At 41.2% G+C, this 18,874-nt stretch overlaps 1 protein-coding gene across 2 annotated transcripts in view; it reads left to right on the forward strand.

Moving 5' to 3' along the window:
• Nucleotides 1-18,874, forward strand: part of Mctp2 (multiple C2 and transmembrane domain containing 2) — a 222,116-nt gene that overhangs the window by 71,686 nt on the left and 131,556 nt on the right. For both annotated transcript variants that reach the window (XM_057756094.1, XM_057756093.1), the window contains 3 exons: nt 14,468-14,610; nt 15,379-15,455; nt 15,827-15,938. In XM_057756094.1, coding sequence (XP_057612077.1) covers nt 14,468-14,610; nt 15,379-15,455; nt 15,827-15,938 — 332 coding nt within the window. The remainder of the gene's footprint in view (nt 1-14,467; nt 14,611-15,378; nt 15,456-15,826; nt 15,939-18,874) is intronic.

The raw sequence follows: 18,874 nt of genomic DNA on the forward strand, positions 1-18,874 counted from the left end.
TAAAACAGAGGATATTGCTTTGTACTTGTTAGTAAGTCTGTTATTTTGTATTCAGTACCACAATTTCTTACCTGTCATTTGAATCATGTGTGTTTTATATCTGTCATAAAGACATCCATGTCTATAGATACATTTCATGCCAATTTAGTAAGAAGGGTCACCTAGCTCTTCATAGCTGAGATAACATATGAGGGATGTGATATTGAATAAATACAAGTGACCACTTACAGGTGACCTGACCTGCTAAGTGTCCTAGTGACTAGTTATGTCAAAAAAGAGCATTGTCAAGTCCATTTTGTGACAGCTTCCTCAGGTGTTAAGAATATTCTGCAGAAAGTGTATTTAATTTTACAGGTTCTCAAACAAAATTTGCCGTATGTATGTGTGTGTCTTTAATTTTGCAATGCATATATTCTCACAAACATATATACATCCTTAATATTTTTGGAATTCCCTTTCCTCCAAATCTTTAATTTTGGGGACAATCATAGGCCCTGGATTCTTTTGTTCCCCTTTCTAATCTTTTGATCCTCTCTTATCTATGTGAGTTATCTAGCTAGCCCATTCTTGGTGAGTCATTCAAATATAATCACTACACATCCCTATACAGTAGTCGGTTTACTTGGGTGATGATGAAGCTATGGCCATGTCAGAAAGAGAATGAAACACTGGGGTTCATATGCACTATTTTCAAATTTGCTGTTTTAATTTTTTTTTTTTAAGATTTATTTATTTATTATGTATACAACATTCTGCCTCGATGTATGCCCGCACGCCAGAAGAGGGCACCAGATCTCATTACAGATGGTTGTGAGCCACCATGTGGTTGCTGGGAATTGAACTCAGGACCTCTGGAAGAGCAGCCAGTGCTCTTAACGTCTGAGCCATCTCTCCAGCCCCTGCTGTTTTAATTTTTATTGATACACATTTATGGGGTATTATGTTTATTTATGTACAAACATATGGAATGATTGTGAACAGTTTGCTTATACATCACTTTAAACAGCTTATCAAGGTGACAACATTGACTGTCTTCACCATTGACTATCTACACGTTATATAGTTTGCTGGTTGTAGTCATTCTATTGCGCAATACAACTTCAGAACTTCTTGCCCCACACATCTGTAACGTTATGCCTGTGACTGACCTCTGTCCCCCTCTCTCTTTCCTATGTCCTTGTCCCATGATATCCACCATTTTACTCTCAACTTCCCTGAGACTCTTTATACAAATGAGAACACACAGCATTGCTTTTCTGAGCCTGGTTTATTTCACTTAGCACAGTGTTCCTCGGGCTCATCCCTCTCCATTTATCATTGGAGAGTGTATAGTCATTATTCACAAAAGAGGTGTATTTTTATTTTATTTTCCTTAAATGGAATAATAAATCTAACTTTTAATTTGATATGGAAGTCCAAATACATGTAACTGATCAGATATTCACTTCCAGTTATGATGAGGGCTTTCCAAGGTATTCAGATGTTTAAGCTACCCCTTCAGCCCTGGAAAACAGCTGGAAGATGGTTAATTTCGATGCATTGTTTTATTTCGTGGGTTTTGCTCATAAAAGTTATTTTTGATGAATCATTCTCTGTTACCAAAGATCTCACCATTTTCCTTGAATTGTTACAAAATCATTCCTGTTTATGAAACCTTCTGTCTAGATCTAGGTTGGCAAACAGTTTAGACCCAAGGCCCGTCCGTGGTAGTTAGTTTAGTTTCCTGGCCCATGAGTGTCAGCTCTTCAACCTGTGGTAATACAGTAGGAGAGCATCCGTAAAAGGTACATAGGCCAATGGACATGACTATGTTCTGTGAAAACTGCATTAATATAAGCAGAACAAACAGACCTGATGTTGGGCTGGTTGAGCCCCGGCACTAAAGCTGCTGACCTCTGACTAGAATATTATGGTCTGATTGTTAGATTCCTCCTCTAACAACATGATTTTAATAGCACAGTGACTGAAACCACTGTTTGAATCAAGAAGATGTGCTTACGAAGCAGTCATAATTGGAAGTTCATACTTTTACTAGATCTAGAAAACATCTTGGTAAAAATACAAAGTATTGCATTTAATATCTGGAGATATTAGGGAGCCAGAAGTCATGGTTTGGTTTTTCTCTAGGTCTTGGGCTGAAGACTCAGTTTCAGGAGAGGCCTGCAGTTAGACAGCATCAAGAAAGCACTAAACTGCTTGAAGATGTCTTGATCTCCATCCAGGCACTGTAGTGCCCTGGTTGGCCAGGGCTGGGCAATGCACCCTGCTGGTGTTGAATCCTTTGCTTCTGTCTTTGAAGATGCTGAGACTTTCTGGGATGTTTTTTGAAGTTTGTTAATACATGAAGTTGTCAGGTATTCTTTGGAAAGATTTAGCTAGGAGTTTCTGACTCAGGATGTTTAACAGGTTTACCACTGGTGTCCTGTGAAGCGCAGAGGTCTGCAGTTGCCACCCAGGACTGTCTGACCCTGGTTTATGTTCTCTTGGTAGTTTTCTCTCTCTGTATGTGTCTCCTGCTGTCTCTGTCTCTCTCTCTCTCTCCCTCCCCTGTCCTCACTCTATCCCTAAGTCTCCCTTTCCACCCCTTGTAAACATGATTATATACATACGAATAATTGTGGATATGAGAATAGTGTCATGTGAGGCCAAAAGCTTTAATAACATAGTTCTAAAAGTTTGAACACATATCAAAATTGCCCTGACAGGACTCTTTCTGGTGTGGAATTATTTGCTTTGGGTTTCTGATATGTCCCTTTGCCCGTACCACACGAGATCCAAAAATGGGCATTTTGTGTCTAAGTAAGGGATTCCTTTCTTTTTTATTTTATTTTATTTTATTTTATTTTTGGCAAGCAGTTTTGCTTGCTGTAGTGTGAACCTGAGATGCAGTACATTGTCTGGGCATGGCCTTGAGCTCACTCTTTGAGGAATGCCATGGCCATTTCCCTCTCAGTAACTGTCTGTTTGTCCCTGCCTCAGCCCTCTCCCCTCTCCCCTCTTTGTTCTTGTTTTCTTCTCTTTATATCATTAATGTCCTACTTTGTATTTCCTGTCTCCTTCCTACTTTGGGGCTGTAAGATTACCCATGTTGTATTGTTTTTGAGCACTTAAGATTTGCCTTTTTCTATGGTATTGGTGTGGTTTTGGTCCAGTAATTTTAAGTCTTGGAGATGAAGCAAATAACACAGCTATTAAAGCGCGTTTTCCCCTTGATGGTAGGTTAACCCAGGCCCACAGCTGTGACCTAAAAGAATAATGTGTTGCTGGTGCCCTCTTCTGGATGCTCTCCAGCATTGCAATGAGAAAAAATGAAACCATAACACCACGAGGGCCATAACCATCACTCCCACTCTGTTGAGGACTAATGATTTTCTTTGTGATGTGAGCTTTTTGAAAACTCATGCCCCATTCCAACACAAAACTCCTCTTTTTATTCAGATCTGGAATAGATATGTATTTGACATTTGTTTATAGAGTAGTGACGGCTTCCTCCTCAGATGACAGGAGGTCCCTTTTGAGAGGAGTAATCTAAAGGCCAAGGGAACCAAGACCGCCACGTGAATAGGTGTTTAAAGTGCTGATGAACTCCACTAGAGTGTTCCAATGGTCAACACCTCTCATTTAAATCTTGCTACGCTTAGCAGGCTAGGTTTCATAATTGTTGCCGGGCGGTGGTAACATATACCTTTAATCACAGCACTTGGGAGGCAGAGGCAGGCGGATCTCTATGAGTTCAAGGCTAAGCTAGTCTCCAGAGTGAGTGCAGGACAGGCTCCAAAGCTACAGAGAAACCCTGTCTAGAAAAACAAGCAAGCAAACAAACAACAACAACAAAAATGTTTCATGATTGTCTGTTTTCTTTATAATGAAGAAACGATCACGTTAAAGCTGTAGAGAAACAACTTCCTTGATGGAGCTTCAATGACCTACAGGCAGGTGTTTCTAGAACTCATCATTTGAAGGACTCTTTCTACTCTGGGGGTGGTATTGTGCCCTCCAGTTCAAATTTGATTCAGAAAATGCTCCTCTGGATGCAGTGACCGACATGGGAAAGGGGGTGGATAGGGCTCCACCAGGTCCTTACTAGAATTTTAAGATGAATCTCCCTTTGCTGATATAAGTTTGACAGTGGGTTTCCTTTATACCATATAACAAACCCTAATTGATGAAATGCTCTATCACTTACTTTGGTTTCCCATGTGTGCTCTTCTCTCTTACAAAGTATTTAAGAAGAAATATAAAACCTTAGACTAGTACGTCATGCTCTGTTGAATCAATGACCCAAGTTAGGTTAATTTAAAAATGTATTTTATTGCTATTTATTATGATTTATTGTGGGCATATGTTTATGCGTGCGTACGTGTGTGCGTGTGTTTAGTCGCATGCATGAGCATGCTCCCATGATGTGTGTGGACACATGTATGTGACAGCATGGGTGTGGAGGTTAGATAACACTTTTATGTTGGTCAGTTTTCTCTTATGCTGGTTCTGGGGATTGACCTTGGGTCACTAGGCCACTAATGTGGCAGTATCTTTACACACCGAGCCACCTTGCTGCCTCCCCACCCATTTCTATTATCACAAACTGTGCTTCCTCAAATGCGCCTGTGTCTTAAACTATGTGTACAGCTTTGGCCTTAACGTCTTTGCAAGTCAATTATTGATTTGCATTGATTTTCTTCGGTCCTACCATCATCATCTGACTTGTTCTCATTACAAGATTAGCGGTTTGCTCCTGAGAAAAGCTTACTCTTACCAGAAGCAATGAAGTGGCTCCCTCTCTATTCCCTACATTGAATATAGAATAACTTTGTTAATTGGGTAGAGAAAAAAAAACATTATCCCTTTGGTTTACTTAAATCTATGTTTGCATCAATAATTCTGGGCATTTAAACATGTGTGTTCACACTTGTTATCCTTGCATGCCCTCTTCTGTGCAGAACGGCCCTGCTCCCACAGTGTGCTGGGTGTGTTCACAGATAACATGGGGATTTGTAATTCGACCTTCACTTTTCTTTCTGAAGAATGTGTTGTGAAAATCTATTCATTGTAGCACCTTCCTCTGCTTCCATGTCTATGGAGGCCCATGCTCCCTCCTTCTCTCTCATTAGTCCACACTTCTCAGACTGTTTGGTTTTTCATTTCTCATTTGTGTTTTTTATCTGTCTCCATTTTTCCAATATTAGCATCTGAATGAAAACTGCATGTTTCTTTTTTAAAATGACTTCCAGATGAACAAGGACAGATCTTTCTCTCTTTAAGTTAGACCGCCACTTTCAACATCCACACATGCAAGTACAGTGTGTACTAGTGTTTGCTTCCCGCGCTTCTGCTGGATTCTGTCTGGTGTGTCCCGTAATGCAAGAAGAGTCAAGTGCACATCACACTCCTACTTCTCACACACAACCCAACTTATTTTGCAAGCTTCCAGCGTTTCTGACTGTAGTACCGTCTCTGAACACCAGATGGCAGGAGATCCTTACTCTGCATGTGCCGCAAGCTGCAAACCACATCCAGTGGTGTGAGTCAGTCGCCCTCTCCTTTCAGCTTAAGATGCTGAAACAAATGAACACAGCTGAGTTTGGAATCTGTTTCTGTGAATCCCCTTCCCATCCTGAATAGATCATACAAGACATGCGGGTCCTCAAAAGTCTTTGTGTGTCACCATTTCTGAAAACTCCTCTCTGGGACTGTTGTTGCTTGGTTTTGTTTTGGAGCTCCATACGCTCTGCGCTGATTGCGGTGTTTGGTGCTTGCCTCTTTGTTGAGCCGGTTTCCACTCAATTCTTTCTCAATGGTCCTGAGGGGCCAAGGAAAGTGAGCCAGGAATGACTCCCATGTTTGCTGAGTCTATTTGACCACCTCACCCTGCATAGTTTTATCTATTTGCCTATGTGGGTGAGAGTATCTATTGTTAGGGGCAGCACGGGATGGGATGGGTCCCATGATATTCTCCAAGTGTCTGTTGTACATGTGTGTTCTGCTCTTGGGCATGTCTGTTGCTATATTTCAGTCTGTCTCATTTTACTTGAAACCTTTGTTTCTAGAGTTACAAAGATGGCCATGCTTCAGAGTCACTGAAGTTCACACTCATGTGTGCTTCTGGTTGTCTATAAAGAATAGGGATACAGGCATATTGTCTGTGTGGCTGTTCCACCAAAGCCCGACCAGATAAATCCTGTATTCACCAAATAACCAGTTTACTGAAATTACTGAATCTGTATATATTGACAAGTCTTTCAACTACAAAACGAGTTATGATAGTTATATGTATACACATATACTTATGATAGCTATATGTATATACATATATGTATATCACATACTATGTATATTGATGCATATATGTATATATAAATATATGTATGTATAATGTAGACTTTTAAAATAGCTGTAGAATATATCTGACTCATTAGCAATAGGCTATGCAGGCAAAATCAAAGTAGCATTTTAAAGAATACTTACATTTTTGTTTAATTTAAATATATTTTTGTTTTATGTTATGGGGTTATTGCGTGTGTGTCTCTGTGTGTGTGTGCGCGCGCATGTGCATGCACCCTGTTCATGACTGGTACCCATGAGAGCAGAAGTTGGTGGCACCCAGAAGAGGGTCTCAGATCCATTTGAAAATGGAGTGATGGATGGTTGTGAGCCTCCATGTAGGCACTCTGAAGTGAACCCAGGTCCTCTGCCAGAGCAAGTGCTCTGAGTCACTGAACCACTCTTTAAAAAGCTGTTATATTAGCAAAGTGATAGAGACAGGGATGCTGTAGCATAGGCTGTGGAGCCAGAGAGGGGAAGATAAGTGATGGAAAGAAGATGAAACTTCAATGGACTCCAGATGGTACAGGGAGCAGAGTCTCAGAAGGTAGAGACAATGGTACTGTAGGATACGGATGGAGGAAATGTGAAGGTCATGTGTTCATGTGTCCAGGAGAATCCAAATGCCCCAGGAAGCGCTCAGTGCCTACTTTACTGCAGCGCTGATAGATTCTATTTTATATTTCATACAGGTCTTTATAACTATCATAAACAATTAAAAGAGGTTCATGGTAAAATTGAAACTTTCAGGTCATTAGTTCTACCATAAGCTGATTCCTGGAATATTGTTGAGTAAAATGGATATTTATGGGTGGTTTTTTTTAAATCATGCATATTTGTAAATTGCCTGAGACTATTGTATCTCAAGGTTCAACCAGGGTCAGTCCTCACTCAAGGGACTCCAGGAAGTTTTGTGTATGCATGATCCCCTTCGAGGAGAGACTTTGTTCCTACTCAGTTAGGGTGGGCACATTAGCAAATCATGTTTCAAGAGCAGTAAGCGATTGAAAACACAACTCTTCCGAGGTTGAAGATGGGAAAGCCGATTACAGAAGCCGATTGCCTCCCTCTGCAGAAGTAACCTGGGCTAGGACCGACCAACAGATGGTTGTGTTCCCTGCATTGAATGATCTAGGAGGACCCTTGGCTTGGGATGTTCGGAATGCATACACTAAATAGGAAATGATTCCTCGGTTTTCATAGGATCAAGTAAATTGTTCCCTCTCTTTCTCATCTGCCCCTTCTGGTTTCTGACTGGGACTGTTGACGGATGTAGTGGGTTGACATTGTTGTAACTGCATGGTTTCCCTGTAATTCTGGGGAGCACAGGCTCCTATGCAAAAGTCACAACTAGCATACTGCCCCTACTTATGTATTTTTTTTTTCTGCAAATTGTCTTGTTCTATTATTTGACCAGCTTCAAAGACAGGGCTCATGGGCCCCATACTGCCAGGCTAGATTTTCAGAGTGCCCTCAAGTCCTCAGTGAACAACCTTTGGGTTTTTAGATAGGGAGAGACCATGTTCCCGGGGATTTCAGGGTTTCAGTTTGGTGTACAGCTGTTTGCTTCCGGAACACCTAAGAAGGATTCAGAGATGTTTTCTTGAGTGTATGCATGGAATTCCTGAAAAACAAATTTAAGCTCGCAGTTTTTTCTTCCCGTCTCCCTAAAAGGAAGGTGATAGAAAATTACACACCGTCAGGGATAGCACTAAAGAAACTTTATAGGAAGATTGGTTATGTGAATTACCTTGGGCATTAAAATAAAGTAAATGGATATTAGGACTGTGTAAATGGTTATATGCTCCCCACCCCCTTTATAACTTAACTGAATCATGATGCTAAAAATAGCAGCCCTTACAAGGAGGCTTTCTTCGTAAATTCTGACGCTGGCTACCATTAAAGGAGATTGGTTTATTTGTTCTCAGGGGATTCCTTTGAGAATGGTAGTTGTTCACATTACAAAGGAGAATAGATAGTGTAAGGAAATTGAGTGAATTATTCAAGATTGCACAGTTACTCACAGGATGTTCCTGCACTAACTTCAGCATCCCCATGTGTACTGGGTACCCCTAGGCTTGTGCCTTTCCTGCCAGGAGTTCAGATTGATGCAGAACGGGTCAAATGGCGGGGGGGGGGGGGGGGGGGGGGCATGAGTCAGATAATCCAAGCTAACTCGAAATAGAGTATTCTAAGGTTTTTCTGTATTAAAAGGGAGCTCATGGATCACAGCGAGGAAATAGGAATTGGGTCTGACATCCAGGTGTGGTTCATGAGGGGAAAAGAGAGGGCTGGATCTGACTGTGACTTTTTGGTACCCTAAGTCACGCCCCAACCTGGTCTAGCCTCTTAAAGGCCATTGGCTAAAGGAGGTTCCCCATCATCAGCTGTGGATGAATTGATTAGTACTTCTGTATATGTTCCAGTCATTGTTTTCCATATTCAGATTATTTTAAGAATATGTTCCCCGAAAATTTTAAGTTGTTCTTATGTTGTTGTTCATTATATATTGCATCTATTCGTGAGATTTTTATTTTGTATTTTTAATATTATTATTACTCTTTGTGTGTGCATGTGTCTCCATGCATGCTGAGACATGTATGTGCTGGTAAGAGGACAGCTGCTCATGTATGGGAGTCACTCTTCTTCTCCTACTATGAGTTCGAGAGATCAATTTTTTAAGGATTGAGCAGCAAGTGCTTTTATCCACTAAACTGCCTCACTGGCCCTATTAATGGAACTTAATATTTCACTGTACGTTTGGAAATTTCCAGATGAGTGAGAACACTGAGGAGCCATTTCCAATGGCTCTGGTGACATATTCCTTTCAGTCTCCAGAGCATCTCTCTAGATGACAAAGATGTCTGGGTACTTCATTTTTTTATTTTCTATTTTAAATGGCATGTGTGTATGGTGTGTGTGTGTGTGTGTGTGTGTGTGTGTGAGAGAGAGAGAGAGAGAGAGAGAGAGAGAGAGAGAGAGAGAGAGAGAGAGAGAGAGAGAGAGAGAATATGGAGGCTCCAGGTTGGATGACAGGAATCATTTTTACTCTGTCGTCCATCTTACTCTTAGGGAGGGCCTTTCAATCAGAACCAGGAAATGGTTACAGATGGTTAGCATCCTCTGAGGATGCCTTGCCCCTGCTCCCTGAGTCTGGAACTATAGATAGGATGCCACACATACCCTGCCCCATTGACCTGGGCTATAGGGATCTGAACTTGGGTCCTCTCACTTGTTCAAGAGGCACTTTAACAACTGTGCCAGCCCCCTCGCCTCCTGCCTGAGCTTCTTCAATCTGAGCTCTGCTTTCTCCTCCACCCTCCACTTCCTGATGCAGCTTTCGGGCCAGCTCCCAGGTGTCCTTGCTCTCTCTTTTTTCTCTGTCATCTGAATTACAAGCTGCTGCCAGATTTATATGTGCAAAGCCAGGCTCTGATCACTTGACTCTCCTCCTGAGTGAACCTACATTTCCTTCCTCTTCATACTAAAATAACTCCAGATGGACCAAAAACTATAGTGTAAAAAAAATAATAATGTACAAAAATCAATGGGAAGAAACAAGGCCAAATTAATTTAAAATCTTATCATTTTTTTTAAATGCTCCTCTTCAGGATGTGAAAGTACAAAGGCAGAAGTCAGACCTTGGCTAATTTGATTAAATAAAAAAGAAAATAACTTATTGCCAGTAATAACTTGTTAAATTCTGACAACATGTGGGATTGGTGAGAGTTTCCATAAGGAAGATCCGTTCCAGTTGTAGCCAGAAGACCAGCTGAGCCCTCTGAAACAGAATCACAGAATAAGAACAAGAACCTGGTTGACAAAAACAAGTAGAAGTCAGAGCAGCAGGAAAGTCCCTAAAGGTGTTACAGATAAGGGGAGAGACAGAGGTGGTTCCCCCCGCCCCCATACCTGCCAACAAATTCAAATAAAGGTTTAAAATATTCAATGTCTGGGAAGGCAGAAAGAGACAAAAACAATGTATAGTGTGAACTTGATAAGCATTTAGAAGGATATTGATTTTATATTTATTTACATGTAGGTGTGCATGCCTTTATATGCCATGTATGTGGGTGCCCTGAGAAGCCAGAAGTGGGGGGTGGGTCCCCTATGAGCTGCCCAAAGTGGATGCTGAGAACTCAACTGGGGTTCCCCTGAAAGAGCGGCAAGCTCTCCTATCCACAGAGCCATCCTTCGCACCTACGCCAAGGTTTGATAAGCTTAGAAAACAATTTTATAAGGTCTGTTAGAACCAGAACAGGCCACTGTCAGACTTCAGTGGCACAAACTTGCTGTAGAAAGGGATTGAAGGATGGATGCCTAAACCTGCTGGCTGAACTACTGTCTACGGCAGGGAACATATTAACCCTTTGCCGGCACGGATACAGCACAGCCAGGATGTGTATACTGGAAAGACACCAGTACGTGCACAATCCTGGTGTGGCCCCAGCACTACGGCATATTACTTGAGAAAATGCAAGTCATTTAAAAAGGATTCCTACATATATGTTCTCCTGTAAAACACCCAAGGGACTGCTTATGGGTATCAAACTAGACAAATGGGATCACTCAGAGGGTACAGATTTCATTTCATATCAATACTGGGGACATATGCTACTTTTACTTAAACAAAATTAAAAAGGCTGGGAACAGGAAATAAAACACCCACATTTCTTGCAGAATAATAGCTAATCCTTTATTGTGTATGTTTAGAGCACTTTGGTTTCTGTCTCAAATCTTTCTTTCTTTCTTTCTTTCTTTCTTTCTTTTTCTTCCTTCCTTCCTTTTCTTTTTTCCTTTCTTTCTCTCCCTCCCTCTCTCCCTCCCTCCCTCCCTCCCTCCCTCCCTCCCTCCCTCCCTCCCTTCCTCTCTTTCTTTGTTTCTTTGTTTCTTCTTAATTTCTGGGTTCACTAAAATGCCTGTCTGGTATGACAACAGTAGCTAATTTTTGGGTCTCTCTCCCTGCCCTATCCCAGTCTTTGTTCCTGTTTGGTCCCAGTGTGATTTTAACTCCTGTCTTTTTTATTTGAACCCTCACTGACATGTGAATTAGGAGCTACCTTTCCTACCTCCTAGTGAATATAACTCCACCCCGTGTTTACTTCTTTTGAATATTACCTGGGACCCCATGCTGTGTTGTGGGGTACAAGTACTCCCTGGTACAGAAGAGCAGGGTCTTGTGTCTTGGCTACACCCAAGGTGTCTAGCTCCGAACAAGAATCGGAAAAGACCACAAGTATCTGTGGTCTAGTAGTATGACTGACAGGTAGTATGATTGACAGGTACATGTCAAAGGAGAGTGACCATCTGTAGGATAGTGGGCATGAGCAGAAACAACTGTGACTCACATGGTTCTTAGGAGGTGCATTTGGTGCCTCTCTGCTGCGTGGATAGACTGCACGCAGATCCAGCCACGCCCTAGAATCTGGATGTCATTATTTCTAGTACCTCTGTTGATTCCATAATCCATGAGTCTGCAAGTCCTTCATATAGAATGTAGCATATAAACTGCCATGTTTGTATGTGTATATATAGTATTATATGTAAAGTAGCATGAGAATCATATATTACCTACATGTACTTCCCCTTTCTTTTACTTAATCTATAGATGAATCACACGATGTCAATATCATGTAAGTAAATAGTTATGTCATGTTGAGAATAACGACCAGGACAGGTGTCAGGACTTACTCAGTAAAGACACATTTTACATATTTAAAAAAAATGCTGTGCCCATGCTTGGTTGACTGTATGTGTGCATGTAGAAGTACCGCCTACAGAAGCTCTGGTCTGTCTAGGGTGGGAGAGGATGACTGGCCCTGGGTCCTAAGAGTCTGAGTTTGAGACTCTGGGGAGACACAGCCTGCTCCCTTCTCCACTGAGAGTACCAGCTACTACAAAAGCCTCTTTGTCTCCAAGGCTCCCAGTGACTAAGGTTAAAGTCCAGCCATTCAGGTGTCAGCTCCTCATCTGTATAATCTGGGAGTCGCATTCCAGAGCTTCTGGCCCCTTTTCAGGACCTGCCTAGTTGAGATGCCACTTCCCTGACAGTCAGGCACTTAGGCTCCAAGAGAGAGAGAAAGTCACCATGAACTACCCCCTCCTCGCAAATTTTCACTAACAATTAACACCGCACTAACTTGACACCCTCTTTCCTTATTTGGCTTTGTAAACCCTGGTCCCTTTTTCTCTATTAATTCCAGACATTAATATTTTCTTTCATGCAACTGCCGCCATTCACCCGTGAAACAGTTTGAACATTATGTAGCTGTCAAGATGCTTGGGGATTACCCAGTATGCCTTGCCTGTGAGAAAGTGACACCATGGAGGCTGAGTTTTGAGATGTTTATTTTGAGAGTACGCTGACAAGCATGAAGGCCCTGATCCCAGAGTGGCAATTTCATTTAATTAAAGGCCTCTTTTTATTATAGTTTCCCCCACTTTTTTTTTATATATATATATCACGATGATTGTTAAAGCCTGGCCAGCTAGAGGTGTTCTCTCAAGCTGCTGAAGGGAGGGGGTGGGCAGATGCTCACTCACCAGTGAGAATTCCACCGAGTGGCTCTGAATGCATTTTTTTTTTTTTACTAGCCCTCAAAAGCTACTCAACATGGGTACGCATTTCAAATGAGGGCTGGGCTTCTATTCCTACGCTGCCAAACTTAAGACGGCAGAATTGGACACATCTAATATTTGTGGCTTATTTTAATTCTTCTTTGTTTAACATTAGTGCCCATGTATTACTGGAATGCTAACTCAGAAAATTCCTGCTTTAGAAAGGCTATTAACATTGAATAATATATACTGTCTTGTTCCAGAGGGATGCCACCTTCCGCTCAAAATAGCCAGGGAATGTATTGCTTTTGTTTTCTGTGTTTTTTACCACTGGGACCACATGGAAACACAAGAATGTTCCTATGTCACAAATTGTTGAAGTAAGGCACGATCGTTCTTAATGACATGTTTGCATCAAAGTCGAGTAGTTAATTTTTGATCTAATGTTTGTAGGTGGTATTGGCTTGAATTTATTATCAGAAATCTATCAAATCTATTTAATTCAGAATCTATCTGGGGCCCTAAATTAGACAGTGAGGCCTTGCATGTATCATCATAGGGCTGGCTTTCAAGATTAACCTTAATGCCATAGCTCTGCAAGCCACACGTTTCATCTTAGTAGTGTCTTGAGCAGACCTTCCCTTATCTCCCTGCTGATGGTTCCCTTGCTGCTGTTTCTTCCCTTACCTGATACAGAGGAGCAAGTACATCCTTGGCACGTTAGATGATAACTGCATCCATGCAACACATGGGCATAGTACGCAATTCAGGCATCACATTCGTAGGTCTTTTTTCTTTTCAGTTGATCTGCAAAATGCGGAGGAGGACCTACCATCAGTTTTGTGTGTGTGTGTTAAGAGGGGGTTGCGACTTGAGGGATATTATTCATTCCCTTTGGCATCCATTTCAAAGCACCCCAGGAGGGGCCCATCAGGTCAGCTGTGTCAGCTCGGAGGCCAGCTGAGGGCCTGGCTGATGTGCTGGCCCTGGCTGGGGACAATATGTGCAGGTGCAAGGAGGCAGTAAAGAATGACCACTCTGTTGATTTAATCTTTATGCCCCTGGTTCCAGGCGGAGTCCCCTCATATCACCCTTTGAAGGAGCGATTGCAGAGACTGGTTTATTTGTTATGATTATATTTTAAGGTAGAAGATTCAATTGAATCAGCCATCTGCTAAATATTTGGAAATGGTTGCTTTCCGTTTTCACGGACTTTATGCTGATCCTAGTAGGGACAAGCTTCTTCCCAGGACTCCTGACACTGACTTGATTTTTGGAATTTTTGTGGGTTATTGAGGGGTGACATATCCACAATTGAAACCACATAAAAAAAACTCAATGAGCCCATTCATATTCAACCACTAAATGACAAAATGGAATTAGTCATTTACCCTTAAATTGTAGCATTTCTTCCTCCCCATGACACCTATAGGGGGCTTCCCACCCCTCTCCGGAGCATCACTGATCTCGGTGTGTTCTGTGGCTTGCTTCAAGGCCAGGGACTGTGGGGAGAGTCTTGACTTGGTAGAGATGTTAGACTTTTATGTGTGTGTTTAAAATTCTGTCCTGTTCTCTTTTTCCTTTAAAGGCACGAGTGACCCATATGTAAAATTTAAGTTGAATGGGAAGACGCTGTACAAAAGCAAAGTCATATATAAGAACTTGAACCCTATTTGGGATGAGATAGTTGTGTTGCCAATACAAAGCCTTGATCAAAAGCTTCGTGTGAAGGTAATAATCCCGACAGCTTTCAAGTCGGCTCCTTTCTTCCAAATATTTATTCTTCGCTAGTTCCCAGGCCTCCTTAAAAGTGAACATGCCTCTGTTAATCCCCCCGGTTTTCCCTGTGGCTGGATTGAAATAATAATACTGTATGAGATTTTTTTTTCAGACTCTTTATGAAACCGTGTTTCCCTCAAATCAAGGAGATACATATGCTACGAAGCCGCCGTGTAAATAATGTCCTTCTTGACTCTGTTCGCACTTACTTGGTGCAGAAGAATTATTACTGGTCCCGCAGTGGTGACAAGTGGGGACCATGTTCTCATTAGAAAGAACTTTATACTTAATAGAGCTCCGAGCTACCAGGTGCAGGCCTCAATTACTCCAACATCTGGGTTTAAACTGTACGAGTTGCGGGCAGAATGGGATAGTTGCATCATAGCAAATTTCTCTTTAATTGGCAGAGCTGCTCACCATGGAAAATGCTAAGTTTTAATGAAAGGCCAATTAAACTATAGGGAGGGTCCATTGCGTGTAATATTTTGTTGTATTTGACCACTGCCTTAAAAAAATTTTTTTTTTGAATATGGCTGGCAAAATAGGCAAGGTATTTCTCTGTATAGGCTTGCTTGACTATTTTTCTTCAACTTCACTGTGCATTGTTGTAAGGACAGAAAGATGTATTTCCGAGTCCCTAGCCTGTTCTATATGTGAATCATTTGATAAAGCCAGTCGGTGTGTGTGGTCCTGGGTGCTAATGCCCTCTCCTTTTTTTAGGTGTACGATCGAGACTTAACCACGTCTGACTTCATGGGTTCTGCCTTTGTCGTTCTCAGGGACCTTGAACTTAACAGGTATCATATTTTTACCTTGAATCATTATCAGTGGATTGTAGGGAAGCCCATGCTCATATTAAATGGTGCTTATTTCAGTTTTTAAAAATATTGAGGTGCATAATTTAACTTACAGTGTGTTCTTGCACTTTATTTTTGGTGGTAGAGCAGGGAGATCAGTTAAACAATGTTAAATTTGACAATGTCAGAGTGTTTCCCCCCCAGAAAATTTATTTTCATTAAGTGTGGTTCCGTATTCCCCACCCTGCCCTATGTCTAATCTTTATGCAAAGATAAAGATAGCAGACTCTTACCCTAAGTGTCTGATGGGTTATCAGGCCTGCACCGTTGCCAGTTTATGTTAAAATCACGTGTTGCATTTTTGCTTGTAGGACTACTGAACATGTTTTAAAACTGGAAGATCCGAACAGTTTGGAAGATGACATGGGAGTGATTGTGTTAAATCTGAACCTAATTGTAAAACAGGGCGATTTCAAGAGGCACGTAAGTGTGAACCTTTCCGGTTAACCTCTCCTTTGTGGTAGTTCTCTGATAGCTGAGCAGCAGACGGGATGCCTGTCCACTGTACATTAAGAGGAAAAGCAGAACAATTGCATCAAGTATCAGTATGTCATTATCTGCATTCTTTCTCATGGACCACTGACCAGACAACTGAGGGACTAAGAAGTTAATTGGCTAAGATATGGCCAGGATTGTTATTATACTGTATGTATTTCGCCTGGATAAACCATTTGAAATATAGCTTCCTTAAGTATCAGAGTTCCATTTAGTAAGTTTTAGATTCTGGGCAACATTCACATATTCAGTTACTCAAGCAGTTCCCAGGATTTAATGATCGCGTCATGAATTATGAAGTGATCAAGTGTCCTCTTGCAATATGTCGAGTCTTTCGCCTGCTTTACTGGCCGTTGCTTTTTAGCTGCTAACTTTTCCACTGGGTGTGCTTTTGCGAAAAATGCAAATCTGAGCGTTCCGTATTCTATCACATGGAAATTTCTCATTAACACACTATATCGTGGCGACGCCTGCACCGTCAGTGAAGCGTTCGAGTTTGTTACGATAAGATAGAAAGTCTGCCCTAGCAAATAAACACGCTGATGGAAATCATAATCTCATTTTCATATTCATGGATTGCACATCATAATTCCAATAATTAAAATAAGAGCACAATGTGTTTGATTACTGTTTATTGAAAGATATTTTTAAAGCCAACTAAAGAAGTTACTGGTGGGAGATAGACGTGGTACAATTGAACCCTCATGGAATCCAATATGAAAATCTGAAGCCTGTTTAGAAATTAGGCTTCTAATAATACTTCCTAAATTGACGTAAATAGTCTTCATTCTAACTGCTGTTTAATCTTTCTGTTGTAATTAATTTAATAATGAGGACCATAGCTAATTTACTAGAAGCTAGCTCATACTAGGAAGAGAAAAGTTCACTATGAAGCTTTCAGTTGTCACAGTATCAAGTAAACATTTTCTTTTTAACATCTGAATTCCCTGAGTTGATTTACCTAAAAAAATAAATAAATAAATAACAGGATGAAACTGTCCTTACTCTTAAGGTAGCAATGTTCACACTTGGGACCTCAAGGAAACCGTGACAATGATGAGGACAAGCATTGTCATCTCTGTCTCGCTCGGTCCAGGGCTTTTCTTTACCCTCATTGTTAGCTTCTCATTGTTACTTCAGAACCATTGCCCTGGATTCACTGTTCAAGTGGCCAGTAAGTGGTGGGTGCCTTGTGGTGTCTGCTAGGCTAAACTAACAGGCAATGTAAATAGGTATTCAAACCAGGTGCGCAAACTCGACAGCCCACGTGTTCTAAAGATTTTCTTGGGAACCTTTGTAAAGCTGATGTTGCCCATGAGAGTGGCTGAACCCTTCGAACTGTTACACAGCGCACTGGACTATGCTCATCAGTCTTCCTGTACCTCAATACCATCACGTTAGGAACGTTAAAGGACTGGCCATTTGATTTCAATTTAGCTTAAAATGCGGGACAAATACTGCAAGAAGCATCTTGGAATTGCACTTGTGATAAATCTCAAAGCGTGTCTTTTCACAGTACTGAGATACCCACGTCTTCATCTAACTTAGCCTGGCCCCTCTTAGGGCTTGAACACCACTCACCACCTCCTCTGTGGAGGTCGCCAGCGTCTCTGCTCACTGGTGTGTGCTCCTGAGGCATTGCCAACAGAAGCCGAGTGTGCAGTTCATTTTACATAATGCAAAGGAAAACCTGTTTATCTCATTTACTTTGCTTTGTAATTTCCCTTTTCTATTTACATTCTCAATCTAAGCATAACCGAAGGGTCAGGAAGAGATGAGTGGATTGTTCTGAGCCATGTCTAGCCATTATAGATAGCCTTCCACTTACAGGATTATTGTGGTCCTTTTGAGAATACTAGTTAGAAGAAAAAAAAAGATGTTCTTTTTATTAAGCTAAAGTGGATATTAAGAGGCATATTCATGTTGGGTTTTTAAGGGGAAGTAACAAGTGCCTGAACCTAGAGGGCAGCAGATCTATGTGATTAAAATGCTCGGTAATACATTGCCGCTTACATGTAGACTGTGGAGGAGTTCTACTTTGGATTCTCAGTTTTGCACCCATTTTTCTTGCTGCCAGTAAGGCAAATTTTGTTGCTGTAGAACCAAAGTGACCAAAAAAAAAAAAAAAAAAAAAAAAAAAACTTCAGCCCTCCTCTGTGTTGTACATTTGAGTGGGGTACATTGCCCTGATTGAAAGCCCCAGTTAGCTGTACTTTTTTTTTCAAAGAGGAATAAAATCATAAATAAAACTGTGGCCTTTTTCTCCAACTGTCTGTGTTTGACTCCTAGATCTCCCATGACTCAGTCAAATCCACAGGGTCAGTTAAGCTCCCTAAGGAGATAAGAATGAGGGTACCCGTTTATAGAATCATGGAGATTAACATGACTGACTACGGTGCCAGGCATAGTAGAAATATTCAGTATATGTCAAATAAAGTCGATAGCATGTTAGTATCCTAATCTGGTTTTAAACTTTGTGATGGCTACAAGAAAAATAGAGTCTTTATACAAAAATGTGACTCAATACCTTCCTGCCTCTAGGAGGCTGTCATTAATTTCTGTGATTTGATTAAGTGAGAATACTTGGCCTTTTTATTGTGAAAACACCTGTAGCATCTGTAACAGCATCAGTTGCACAATGATGCCCTCACCATTTCCCCAGGACAAGTATTAATGAGGACTTTTAAGTTCTTTCTGTCCTGTCCTAATGGCTAGTGGAACACGAATGGACTCCTCCTGACGATTGTTCTTCAGGTTTCTTACCGATGGAAGAGACATATTAGCAAAGTAGACATGTCATTTGCCTGCATTTTTCTATTCCTTAAGCATGATAGTAAATGCGGTCTGCTTGATTATGTTTCATA

The sequence above is a fragment of the Chionomys nivalis genome, chromosome 23 (assembly GCF_950005125.1).
Source record: "Chionomys nivalis chromosome 23, mChiNiv1.1, whole genome shotgun sequence".
In the NCBI taxonomy this organism is placed as follows: domain Eukaryota; kingdom Metazoa; phylum Chordata; class Mammalia; order Rodentia; family Cricetidae; genus Chionomys; species Chionomys nivalis.